Source organism: Dryobates pubescens, chromosome 2, assembly GCF_014839835.1.
Source record: "Dryobates pubescens isolate bDryPub1 chromosome 2, bDryPub1.pri, whole genome shotgun sequence".
Lineage (NCBI taxonomy): Eukaryota > Metazoa > Chordata > Aves > Piciformes > Picidae > Dryobates > Dryobates pubescens.
This window is the reverse complement of record NC_071613.1, coordinates 32,490,135-32,504,264: the sequence shown is the minus strand read 5'-3', so window position 1 is coordinate 32,504,264 and position 14,130 is coordinate 32,490,135. Positions and strand designations below refer to the sequence as shown.

Below are 14,130 nucleotides of genomic sequence, written 5' to 3'. Positions count from 1 at the left end.
TGCCAAAAATGCCTGCATTTTCTTGAAAACCAGGGAATCTGAACAGAAATGTATGCCTTTTCAAAAGCCTAGGAGAGGCTGCTGCTTCTAGTAGGATACATACGGAGGCAGTGGGTGAAACACTTGAAAGTTAGGGAACGCAAAAGCCACGTGAATTTACATGAGTCAGATGTCACTCTCCTCCTACCGTGCACACAGACCACGTTTATTTGCAGGAGGGATCAGTACTCTGTGGTGAGGGATGGAGCTGAGTGTGAATTCAGACAAATTGGAACAATTTTGCTTTTGCTCCTTACAACAGCACCATGCAGAGGCTGTTCCAACAGGAAGCAGACTGTGTTCATTACTAGCAATTTTGTGGTCATTAGATATGTGCTATTGTGCCCACCTGGGTGGGAATCTGCCCAGGTTTCCCTGGTGGCATGGCTTCTTGTGGCCACACTGCTCCTTTCTTGTGCATACAATGGCAACAGGGTGAAGCACATCACATGATAATTCCCTGCCTTTAGTCACTACAGGTGAATTGTGCTAAGCTGGACACCTGGTTCCTCTTCCAAGACAAATTACGTCCTGTGGTATGTACTAAAAAAAGAGTGAATCATCATGCTGGGGTGGCTTTGAAAACACCAGGGTCTCCCTGTAACCTCATTTTGCACAGCAGTCTGAACAAGTCATTAAACCTGTGCTCTGACAGGCCCACTTCCACCCTTCCCTCCTCTGGAGTCCTTTGCAGCTGCCGAACAGCCAAGCTCCGCACTCAGGGAAGCCTCCCACTGCCTGGTTGCCATCTGCAGAGGAGGAGGCGGGGAGGCCACATTCTGCTGCTCCACAGGAATATGACCTGTTCAAAGCTGTGGGCTGAGGCCCTGCTGTGGGGCAGGTTTGCAGGCCACCTCCAGAAATGTAATTTGCTCAAGAATTATACCTACAGGAGAGGCATCCTCTGCTGAGGCGACTAAAGAAACACATCTGCTCAGCAAATGACAGAAGGCTCAGCACTGCCCAGCCACGACGGCCTCTGGGGTCATGGGATGGTATTTCTTAATCTGGCATCAGAGGCAGCTTGTGCTCTGCCTCAGCATGGAGAAGGTAGGGTCCTACAGTGGGAGGGGGCAGGAGGCTGACAGCCTGCCCGGGCTATCTGGACACAGAGTGTGCCCATCGCTACTGCCCGCTGCAACAGACACAGTAGATGCAAACATGCCTTGAAGCTTAAGCCTCAGCCTTGGCCTCAGTTTATCACAGGGAATTGCCTAGCCCAGGGAAACAAATGTAGATTATGCAAAATTTTTTTCATGCACACCATGGTTTGAAGAATTCATAAAGATTCTCAGAAACAACTAAGCATCCAGGGGTAGCGACTGAAAGTCTGGCTAAATTGCTTATCTTTCCACTGCTGCGGCATCTTGCATTGCATGAACAAATCCTTTAGTATACAAAACCCCAAAAGCTACCCCCCCCCTTTTTTTTTTTCCCTTCTGCCTTAATTTTTATTTTAAAAGAAGGCAGACTGATGATTCCAAGCTGCTGTGACTTCAGTCTGTAATTATTCCAAATAAAGCAGCTGTCTGATTACCTGAATTCAGCAGCTGAATTCAAGAAAACATCCTGTTGAGCACCACAGTTCTTTTTAGTAAAAGTATTAAAAGAAAGTTGAAAAATGAGTGAATTTTGTCATCATCCTATAATTTACTTACACCAGACAGACAATCTGCTAACTGAAACAGCAACAGCTACTCTTGAACAGGGTAAAGAAAAATTAACTTCACACTTCACAAGCGATAAGGTGTGGTTTGGTTTTTTTTATTCCTGCCTCTCTCATCCCTGTGTCTGTTCTGAAACATCCATTAGAAATGTCATTGAAATAAATGGACAAATCAGGCAGAAACCCCAGAGCTTAATTTTGCCTGAAGCACTCAGAGTCAACACATTCTTACTGGTAGAAGAACTATAAAAGGAAAAAAGCAGAGGAGTGCTTAAAGCGTTTTTCTAAGGAAAGGACATAATTGTTATATATTGACAATAAGTTCATGTTACTCAAGAAACTAAAATGGGTGCCCTAACATGCCACATCGATTTTTCTCCCTGCTTTCCTGAAAGAAATGGAACCTGTGCTGTTGTACTGGATATCCATCTGTCAGGCTCTCTCTAACAATTTTTCAGCCCACTGACCAACTTCAATCATGTCTTGGGAAGCAGGAGAAACCTCAGACAGAATTTATCCTCCTACAGTTTTGAGAAGGCAGCAGGTGGAACAAGGGGCTCCACACTGGTGAGGAATGGCTTACAGACCTCAACAGACATGTGGCCGGAGGGCCAATTAACACTGGGCCTAATCAGTGCCAGCTCAGGCCTAGTGTGTGCTATCTCTTTTAGGTGTCAGGGATGACCAGGGTATACGAGACTTAGCAGCAAAACGTCAGTCTACAGCCATTAAGCTGTATTGGTTCCTTGCCCGGGGAGTGACTTACTACTCCCAGAGGTATTAGCAGCTTTTTTTACCATAAATATTCACTCTAACCTTAAATAGAGAGCAAATTTGTTGGGCAGATGACTGTTCTGCTTCAGAACTGTGCAGTTTTTTACTGATTTCTTTGAAGTGCTTTGCAGGTGCTTTAAGTAGTGAGTGTCTGGGCACTTGCTGTTGTGCAGACTATTATTGCCCACCACAGTCCATCTCCAGGATTTGTTTGGCTTCACCCAGGCTTTTCTGCAGATCCTAACATGGGTTTTGTTAAAAATGAGCTTGGCTTAGAGTTCTTTCCAGCTAGACCACCTACCTCTTCAGATGTGCCATGAGATACCGTAGTGTTTCACAGTGCGCAGGCGGCAGCAGTTTCAGCGCCTCGTGGAGAATTTCCAGCTGCTCATCCGGGTCAGCGGTTTCTGAAACACAGATGTTCAGCTGTCACCACACCTACAGCCAGAATACACATGAAGAAACACAACAATGGTGGCCTGCAGAGAAGATAGGGTCTCCCAGCTATGATGGATTACTGATTTTCAGAACCAATCTAAAGCTCATAGTTGCCAGTCCAAAGAGCTGCTTGAACACCATCAGGACGTCAGTGGTTTTTGGACAAAGAAAACTCCTCAAAGCAAACTGCACTCCACTGAAAGATTCCCTGCAGCCTACTGAAAACAAAATAAAATTTCCCTGTCAATCTTTGCTGACTGGAGCAGTTTTGCACAAATCATCTAAAGGTGCAACCCTGGGACAGCAGAAGGTACTGGGAACCTTGCCATCATTGTCTTTGGCTGTGTCCATACTACTTGGAAGGAGACTTCTCCAGAGGAGTAGTGAGGCCAGCATCTGGCCCTTGTTTTCTACCCTCACACCTTTCCATATGTGGCTGGTGTGACTGCCACATTGCAGAGACACTTCAGGCAGCCAGGATGCTTAGGAGAGATGTTCCAGCTGGATTTCCTCCATGCTTGCAGACTCTTTGTCTGCAAGGTCAGCCTAAGGTGACCTTAGGGTGAGTGTTTATCAGCTTATGAAAACACTCAAAATGGACACCTCTAGAAACAAATGACATCTTATTGCTAAGCATTTTCAAAAATCATCTTCTTTCTGGCAATTGAAACCAAATAGACTTGAAATGTCACTGTTAAAGGCCAGGAATTCATGGAAGATGTACAATGTGATGTAACCCATAAAAGGAAGCATTCCTGGTGGCAAAGGCAAAGAAAAATGTAATCATGATCACACAGCACCACGCAGCCATGTTGTAATGTTCAGTGTGTATTTACTCCTGCAATCCTTACTAAGTAGGGCATGCAGGGTAAGAAATGATGAGAGAGCTTTTCGATGAGTAGGCAAGTACTGCATAAAAAGGAGAAGAAAAGGTTGAGGAAAATGCATTGTACTTACTTGCAGACTCGATAAACTTTGGGTAGGCATCATATGTGATGAGTGGAATTGGCAAATCCCTGAAGTACAGTTTAAGTGCACCAGTGATAATATTGATATCTTCATACATATTCACAGAAATATCAGCTTTTTCCCCATCTGTGTGGAGAAGACACTGACATTAAAGCCTTGGCAATGTAAACAGATGTAAAACAGAATTCAAAAGAAAAAGAGTAATTTGCTTAAGCTAACATTATTAAAAAAGGATTCAACTACAGATTTTGGCTTTAATAAGCAAAACAGTTACTGGGCTGTGAAGTTCATTGTCTCAGGGTGAAAACCTTGAGCATTTTATAAAGAAACTATCCTTTCTTAATTTCAAGTTATTACCAAAAATGTAGGCCTTTTTTTTAGTTAGTTAGTTAGTTAGTTAGTTTTTGTTCTTTTCCCTGGAAAAAACCTGCCAGCCCTATCTAGCAGTATCTATGTTGTATTAATGTGTGGAAGTTTAGCTATTTCCGAACACACTGCGTTGCCAAACACGCTTGTCAGCACTGAATAAGAGATCAGGCAAGACTGGGGAAAAAAAGGTAAAAGAAAGAAAATCAACTTAGTCCACAGCTTCCTCATTTTACAGGAAAAACATGTGTTCACAATTTAGCTACAGCACAGTACCTACTCCTGACCGCAGCAGACACAGATCCAGAGCTTGGCTTCTGCAGTGCATCTCCACCCTGCTAATGCTGCAGAGAAGGCAGCTGTCTGAATAGGTCCAGCCCTCCAGACAAAGAGGAGAGGTTCCAGCATGGATTTTGGCCATGATATCTACTGGGATAGGGGGACTGCAGCTGGAAAGCCTTTAATTTTCCTACTGCCTTTTCTCAGAGAGAAGAACTTTTTCTCACTGACCTTCTTTTAGACTGTAATAATTCAAACTTTGTTTGCACTATTGTATTCACCTTATTATTTTGGAGCTTTCATCCAGAAAGATGGATTTAAGTTGCATAGCCCTCTTAAGGCACTTTACCACTTGCCCTCTATCCCTCCCCCACCCCCCTGAGCACAGCTCTACTTGCAAACTAGGGCAGTAGTTCAGAGAGCATAGTCTGTGCCTATGCACATCATTACTGAAGCACAGATACTGATGGAAGGAGAAAAGCAGAATTTTGGCAATAAAAGCCAAAGCAAAGCTGATGGGCTTTTTCTGATGAGGAGCCTCCCCTTCTACCAGCACAGCCGTTGGACCCCTTCAGACCACATGTGCAGTGGAGCATGAGACAGACTCAGGCTGTGCAGGAAAACTGCGTATATTTAATACATCAGCACAAAGTTCCAGCAGGCAGTGAAGACTGTACCTCTGTCAAACGCCATTTTGACATCTTCAATAAGATCACTGAATCCTGAGACTCTGTATAGTCCTTCGGAATTAAGACCTGCAATGAACATTTGAACAAGATTAAAATCAAGTCTTAATTTTACAGGTTTCTTCCACCTACTTCTTCCTTTGCAGGTTGTTCATTTAAGACAGAAAAAGCAGACACGTTTTAAAAGCCTTATCAGGCTTTTCTTTCCGAATGAAATCTTATCCTGGCCCTTTAACCCTCACCCTTGCGGCAACTGCCTTGTTATATGAGCACTTCTTTATGTTTACACAAACAGTTTCAGAGCTGAATATATAACTGAATATTAAACTAGTATTAAGCTGAATATATAGCTGAATATTAAACTAATTACAAAGAATTTTAAAATAACTGAGATTAGCATACTTGATGTTCAGTCATTATTGCAGAATGAAAACAAATACTCTAGTTCTAGAAAAGGATGCTCAGTGTGGGCTAGTGGAACTAGCAAGAGAGAACACAATCCTAACTGCCTTTGTTTTAGCAGATAACCTTAGTTTTTAAAATAAAAATATTACTGGAAAGATAGGTGCCAATATATAACTATAAAGCAGTAATTGTCCATTAAGCAGTTTCTAGCAGAATCTATAAAAATTATAAATGGGTATGAACCATGAAATAATGCAAAGTATGATATTAGCTGCGCAGAGTAATTGGCAGTCATAAAATGTCTTGTGCAAATCTGTTTTGAGCAAGCACACATTCAGCAGAAACCCAGATGACCCAGATCAATCTAAACGGATTATCAGTAAAGCAACCCAAGCCCATTAACTATGCCTTACCTCTAGATTCAATTTCTCTAATGCACATATCTACTACCATTGGTCTCTTAGCGAAGTGTGCTTTTACTAGTGTTGTAAGGTCACAGCTGTACACTTTTTTGACATGCTTCAGGTCTGGCTTGCAGTCATTTGGGACCATCTTGGAACATTGCTTGTGCACATTTAAACCACAATCTGAGAGAAAAATGAAAAGTTCATTAGACTGGTGGCTGGTGAAAATGCATCCCAGGGTCAGTGCTGCAGTGTACAGCTCATGCTGAACCTGACCTGATCTCACAACTGCTGCTTCTGCTGAGACCCCTTAACCATCAGATTCATGAGGCAGGGACAGACCTGAAGTAAGGAAGATTTTTCTACCCAAGATGTTTCTTCTCTCTCTCAAAGACCTAACACAAAGTGACAAATTTTCTGTGTGTTTTTCCCACTGGGGATCTAAGGGTCAATTATGTTCTCCACTACTATTACATATGGTGCGATCATACGTAAATTTTCTTCCCAAGTTGCTGCAGATTTCCTTACAGCTTTAATGCAGTCCTCGACTATGGCACTTAAAAGACACCTTTGGGGGCCCCAGAAGGATGCAACCCTTCTGCAGGGCATGCCAGCAAGGCAGGTCCAAGATCTGAACCACTTAAGGAACCCCTACAGTCTTGCTAGGTGTGGCAGCCTATGCTTAGAGTTGCTAGTGATGGGGTCCATTCCCCAGCCTGCAGGGGAGATGAAAAACAGACACAGGGGTCACCAAACTATTTGGTGGTTTCTTCCTACCCAACAGTGTGCAAAGGACTTTGCGAAGTCACAGTGCCTGCAGTTCTGATGCCATTCCACTGGGTGTTTCTGAAACAAAGTGTGGGCAGACACCAAAACAATTCTCTTTACTTTAAATATTAATGAGGAAAAATATTGTGTTAAACAAACAACTCCACAGCATTACTGTAAATGTACTGAGAATGAGGTTTAGTTTATTTGAAACTTAACTGAAATGAGGTTATAGAAAATTTGTTTTCTGCTTAAAACCCACTCAAAACATAATGCTCAGGGTTTGGGAAGGAAAAAAAATCTTGGAAAACACCACCAATTACACAGTGAAGATGAGAAAAGCAATACAGTCCTAAGCACACACTGCAATCACCATTATCAGGCAGCAGGCCAGTGTAGGGAGCAGCCTCCCACACTGCCCCTGGTCACTCCCTTTTTATTGCCATTTCCCCTGGTTTGCAATGCAGACTCCTGGGTGCTTGCATGGAAATAGCAGCCAGCAAGAAAGGTGGCACTTCCCAGTCAGGGCATGTGCCATGCTCTGATGTGCACTCAGTATACACTGAGAGCCCAGGTCTGAAAGCAGCTCTGTACCTCACTGCATTGCCATTTGGAATCCCCTGTATTTCTGCAGAATTAAGGGATGTAGAAGCTTCAAGGATCAATGCCTAGACAAAGATCTTTACCACTGAGGTACTAAACATTTGTTTCCCTTTCATAATTCATTCCTGCCAATACTTGTATTTTCATGAACACTCCACAGATTATGTGACTTTGTTCTTTCCCAAACAGTAGACCCCAGAATGCATCTCCAAGTTTAATTTCCACTAAGTCAGCTGCAGATTGCTGCTAAAAGCACTTTGTTTACTTAGCAGGCCTGTAAAGCAAGCAGCTTTGTCGCTTGGTCTGTAAAACATCCAGTCTCTGGTTGCATTTAAGGTTCAGCGTGTCACCTTCAATCAATCAAAACTCACACAGATCTCAGTCCAGATGAAATGCCTGATTAAGGTTCTCTTTAGCTATTTCTGTGTGGGAGCAACTCCCTTCCCTAAGAGGAGTAGTTAAGCCACAAGACAGGGAGCTGTGAATGCTGAATTCCCCACACGTTTGTGATTTTGTGTTGTGAATCCCATCTTTGACAAAGCCAAACAATGCAATATCCAGCTCCCTGCAAACAAGCAGTGCCACTAGGAGTACCATGGGGATCCACCTTGCTCAGCCTTGGTGTCTGTCTTTGACCCACAGCCCTGTCCTGGGCTCACCCCAGAAGGCTGTCTTAAGAGCTTTCCTTTATGCTTTAAATATCTATCCCCAATAGTAGGTTTTGTCTGAACTGTGAAAAACGAGGTCCCTCTGTGCTTTAAACAGGAAACCCCAATCCATTTGAAATGTGCCACCTGAACCCCTTAGTGTCTCAGTGCTTCAGCTGTAACATGAGGAGGAGAAGCTGTTCTTGCCTCCTCTGGGTCTTGTAGAATCAAATTCTTGAAATATTTGTGGAAATGCAGAGGAAAAATTACTTGTCTGTGGTGTAAGGTTAGAATAGAATAGAATAGAATAGAATAGAATAGAATAGAATAGAATAGAATAGAATAGAATAGAATAGAATAGAATAGAAAAGGAATAGAATAGAATAGGAATAGAATAGAACCAGACCAGACCAGGTTGGAAGAGACCTTCAAGATCATTGCATCCAACCTATTATCCAACTCACCTAATCAACTAAACCATGCAATCAAGCACCCTATCAAGTCTCCTCCTAAACACCTCCAATGATGGTGACTCCACAACCTCCCCAGGCAGCCCATTCCAATGGACAATCACTCTCTCTGTGTAGAATTTCTTCCTAACCTCCAGCCTAAACCTCCCCTGGTGCAGCTTGAGACTGTGTCCTCTTGTTCTGGTGCTGGCTGCCTGGGAGAAGAGACCAACCTCTGCCTGTCCACAACCTCCCTTCAGGTAGTTGTAGAGAGCGAAAAGGTCACCTCTGAGCCTCCTCTTCCCCAGGCTAAGCAACCCCAGCTCCCTCAGCCTCTCTTCATAGGGCTGTGTTCCAAATCCCTCACCAACTTTGTTGCCCTTCTTTGGACACATTCCAGCAACTGAACATCCTTCCTAAACTGAGGGGTCCTTGAGTACTGGACACAGTACTCAAAGTGCAGCATACAGGGGCAGAATGACCTCCCTGCTCCTGCTGGCCACACTGTTCCTAAAATACTAACTAACTAAATACTAACTAGGTGCTACTAAGCAAGTATCATCCATTCTGCTTTCAGAATAAAGATGAAGTTAAGTAAAAATAATAAGTAATCAATTAATTAGAGGTGATGTCTTAGCACACACAGATAAGGGAAGACAGTTAAGACCAGACAGGAAATCCTAATTCTTGACTTCCTTTACTATGAAGTAACAGTATTTACAAATGCAGATATAATTATTACACATAGAATTCCTAAAATTACTGCAAGAAGCACATACTCTAATATGTGTGAAATGGTCTAGTAAGTCTGTCAAAAATGATGCCTACAAGAGTAGAATGGGACTGTCTCACCCATGAGGACTCATGAGTGATTTTGTAAGTGCAAATTAGCTGCTTCACACAGAAAGCAATGTAGCTGAGAGCTAGGTGCCTGGAAATCCAAGGATAATTAAGACTAAAAAAAAAATAATAAAAGCATGCTTTCAAATATCTTATACTTAAAACAATTATCACATTCACTGCGATCATCCTAATTATACTTATATACAAGAAAGTCTCATTTCATTAAAACATCTAACTTACAGGGATGTTTTCAATGTGAAAACCCTGCTTCTGAAAATAATTGTGTTACTGCTAATCCCATGAATCCAAGTGGGCTTTGGATCTGACCTCATTAATATCAGAATAATAATTACAAATGCAAAAGTCAACTTTCTGCTTTCTCGTTTGTTCCTCCTTTGCATTTGATTAGATTTTACGTACCAGCCCACAGCTTAAGGGCTTACAGACTCTCCTGAGAAACATTTAAAACCTAGAAATATTTCAGATACTTAATGGTTAGAAAATGCATGAGCACTACAGTCAATATTCTCAGGCTGTGTGGTATCCTTCTAATAATCAAGGCTCTCTGCATCCTATGTAGGCATAGGAGACCACCTTACTTTAGCAGTTCTGCATCAATAAATACTTTTAAGAAATTTCAGCAAATTTACAATGGAAAAATTCTGGGTTTCCCCATAAAGAAGCTGAAACTCATCAACACCGTGCTTCCTACCAAGTGACTCAAGGTGTTCAAGGGGAGATTGGACGTGGCACTTGGTGCCATGGTCTAGTCGTGAGGTCTGTTGGGACAGGTTGGACTTGATGATCCTTGGGGTCTCTTCCAACCTTAGTTATACTGTGATACTGTGATACTGTGACTCCTCCTCCCCAGCTAACAGTACTTCATGAATGGCTGAACAGCCATGTCTTACTCCCTGTCTCTGGTTCAGCTGATCACTTCGGAGAAAGGAAGAGGTCTCGCTTCAAAAGACGTAGAAAGCACAATGGCAGAAGGTCAGTCCTCCATTCCAGAAAGCACTGGGAACATGCCAGCCTTATACTCTTACCTACACTCAGCTTACTTGTTCATACTAAGAGACAGGAATCATGCTGCATATTGCATATTATATAAAAATGTCCTCTATTCATATTGTAGTTGCCTCATGAAAGCTTCAAAATCTGTTATTTTATAATCACCTGGGAAGGAATAAGAAAGCTGATTCCTGAATCTTTCTGCATGCTGCTGTGTGGGCAGGTCTCAGGACTTTTGCCTTGTACACACAAGAGCTTCATGACTTGGCTGGGTTTGTTAAGACTATGAGGATTCATTTGATTTCAGATTTAAGGCCTGTTTACCTTTGATTATATCAAAATAAATCCAGAATAGCTAAGTTGGCATTAGCAGCTTTACTCAGGATCTAAAGTAACCAGGAGCCTTAACCATTTCTTACAGAAGTTCATCAGAGTTTACCTGCTTGCTGGCTACACGGGTTGCTGAGGAGCTAATGAAAAATCCCCCTAAAGCATTTTATCTGCTGATAAATCCTATAATAATACAGGACAGATTTAAAAGATGCAGTCATGAGCCTTTTCAGACCAACAGGAAAACTGCTGACTTCAGTTAATCAGGATTTCACCTTATACTGAGATGATTTCTCAGGACTAGAATCATAAGTTGCTCTTACTATTCTTTTTATAATACTATCACACAGGGGCCATCTTTCAAACATACCAAATGTGACCCAAAAAAATGCAGTCATAAATTCAGGACTTTATGGGAAGTTTAGAAATTTAGGACAAAAAAAAAGGAAAAAAAGAGTAATTTTAGATGGCAGGTTTAGAATCCTGTGATAAGCTGCCCTGACTTAACAGCATATTGATCTAGGAGTTCAGGTGGGCTGTGACATTTCTTCTATGAGAGGTATTAAATTTAAAACCAGCCTGACAGTACTTTCCTATGATGGCTAGAAAAAGGTTTGGTAATGTTTTAGAAAGAGCTAATACTGATGTTAGTCCACTGGGTTGAAAGGACAAGTAATGTGTTCATATTAATGCATGAGCAGAGCCAAAAAGCTCTGTGTACGTTCACAGTGCCCCATGAGCACACATTACAAATATTTGCAGAGACTAAAATACACCTAGCTGTCGCTTTTTGTTATACTGCTGATCTGACTTTAGGCAGGTTCAGATTTCCTTTGGTTTATGATTTACTGGCTAGCATGGCTGCTGATCACGCTCCATTGGAACAATACTGTCTGCTACATCCATTGCTCTGTCTTTCTGACCTAACCCTAAGAAAACATAGGCATTTTGTCACACTGAGGAGAAGCTTCTAGAGCTAAGAAGTAGATTTGCATTACCAGCAAACCGTTCTGGAAGACCTTTCAGAGGTTTATGGCAAGTGTGGCAGGGTGGGAAGTTAGAAGCTGGGGTGCTGGCACTGTGTGTTGCCTTGGGCAGGCCCACTGTGGTAGCTGCCAGACAGGACGACACCCTCACCTTTGGTAAACCAGCACGTCACAATAGTGGGCTCTACACAAGCACAAACTATTGGCGCTGTTACTTTTGCAAGGGTGAAAAGGTTAGGAAGGAATTTGCTCTCATAAATCAGTTATGAGCTAGTAGCTTTCTTTTAATAATTTAATGCTCTTTTCTGTAGCAGAGGAAGCAATGCTTTCTGTTTCCTTGGATGCAGCATGTGCAAGCAAGTACATGAATAGAGATATCCCACTGCCCCCATGCGCTGCACTTTATGCTGCCAAGCACAAGGTGGGGGGATGCAGGTCTGGATACCTGGGATACACAGGTCTGCTCTCTTCCTCCTCCTCCACGGAGCTGTTCCAGCCCAGGTGGCAAGACTAGAGCTGCTACACTGCCTTACATATGTGCCACTTCCTAATGTGCAATGCACATCTGGAAGCAACCTTGGTCCCACAAGTCTTAAGCCACTGTATTAAGCAGTGCCATGGCAAAAATTGCTTCATAGCATGTGCATGATCCCCCCCAACCTGCTATTATCCACAGTACTGCATCATGCACTATCAGGTACATTATTCTTAATTTCTAGAGGGCAGCCAGTTACTAGCTAACAAAATTACTTAATACTACAGAAAAATGGGAAAATCAGGGTTTATGGAAAACAAAAAGGAAAAAAGAAAAGAAACAGCCCATCAAGCAAGCCAATCCTCCTCATCCATAATCAGAAGAATACACGTGCCTGTGCCTCAAAAAGCTGGATATGTTTGGTGGTGATGGCTTGCTTTTATGAAAGTCTTAAAAGATTAGTCAGTTTGCTCAAGAACTTCCTTGGCTTCCTGCCATGACACCTGCCTACCTCCTTGACAGCTCCCCTGATGGGCCGCTGGCTTGCTAGAGGCTTCCAGGTCTGTGTGGGCTTGGAGATAAAGCCACTTTTAGGACTCACAGTTTCAAGAATATATAGCTCCAGAATAGCTTCCCCATGGGAACAGCTCTGAAGCAAGGCTCTGCTTCCTGATTAGCATTTCAAAATTCTGGAGCTCATTTCTTGCAGGAACACCACCAGATCCTGAGCTGGTAGAACAGCCTGCCAGGCAGTGTGCATCTCCTCCAACTGCATCACCACTTGCCTGAGATAGGCAGGTTCTCTTCCCACAACCCTGACTTCTGTGGCTTTGCTTTGCTCTTGTTCTCTTTTGGGGCTGACTGAGCCCTACGTGGTCAGAGAAACCAGCAAAATCTAGGTGCACATCTCAGAATAAGGGTGGATACATTTGTAAGGAACAAGTGTGGGCAGAGTGGAACTCACCATGACCAAGGCATGCAGAATACCTTGAGAGCAGGCAATACAAGCACATTTTGTTTCACTCTTTTTCTGTGTTACTGTCGCAAGAGCATCAGCCATTCCTCCAAGGAAAAATGTGAGCATTGTGGCTGTGCAACTAATCCCTGAGGATGGGCAGGCTCCTTTATGGTCTCCTTCATTCCTTACACACCAGTGGAGCAACATAGGGTTGTCCAACACAAGGGATTTAATAGAAAGGCAAAACAAAACAGCCAAGGAAATAGGGCAGTTGGATGTTTTTGAGTTGCTGGAGAAGGAAATGAATGAAAAGCGGAAATTAAACACGTAAGCAGTAATTCACAAAACAATCCTGCTTTGAGACTGTGCCTAACTTTTCTGAAAATGAACTCCTGAGGTTTAGTGTGGTCAGGGCTGGCAGCAATTTTGCTTGGGCTCAGCCAGTGGCAGCCAGTTGCCCCCATACTGATAGTTCAGCCACAGATTAATTTCTGTCAGTTCTTCAGAGAGAAGTTACCTACTCCAAGGAAAGGAAAAGACATGCAAAAGGCCTGCTACATGAGTGGCAGGCCAAGATACTTCACAGCAGATCTGTTAAGGCAGCAGAAATAGTGCTTCATGTACAGCCTCAGGGGATGGTGCTGTCTGGTCTTAAAAGGCCCAGCTCAAAAGCACCCAGTGAAATACAGTAAAAAAAAGAATTATCTTTCCTTTAAGATGAGCTAACTAATGCTCTTACACCAGCCTGTTCCAAAAAGTCTTCTTGTCACTTACTCATTAAAAAACACCCAACCAAACAAAACACAAGCAAAAGGGTACAGAGGCAGGAGAATATTATACAGTAGCAGTTCCGATGGGCTGGGGAACGGAACAGGAACCAGACAGCAGTCTGGTCTGCTAGTCTGACTATCCACAGATCTGTTCGGGGAGTACACTAACAGCATCATTAATGCAATGCCCCCGTGTCTGAGAACGCACACTATTCCCCATCAATGCTACTGGGTGGTATCTATTTGTATCTTTCAAATGAAGTC

General features: G+C 42.9%; 1 protein-coding gene across 2 annotated transcripts in view; it reads right to left on the bottom strand.

The window, feature by feature from the left end:
* The window catches only part of CHN1 (chimerin 1), a 100,198-nt gene that overhangs the window by 1,009 nt on the left and 85,059 nt on the right, over nt 1–14,130 (bottom strand). For both annotated transcript variants that reach the window (XM_054174292.1, XM_009906647.2), the window contains 4 exons: nt 6,036–6,209; nt 5,209–5,286; nt 3,875–4,012; nt 2,781–2,886 (listed from right to left, as the gene is read on the bottom strand). In XM_054174292.1, the coding sequence (XP_054030267.1) occupies nt 2,781–2,886; nt 3,875–4,012; nt 5,209–5,286; nt 6,036–6,209 (496 nt within the window). The remainder of the gene's footprint in view (nt 1–2,780; nt 2,887–3,874; nt 4,013–5,208; nt 5,287–6,035; nt 6,210–14,130) is intronic.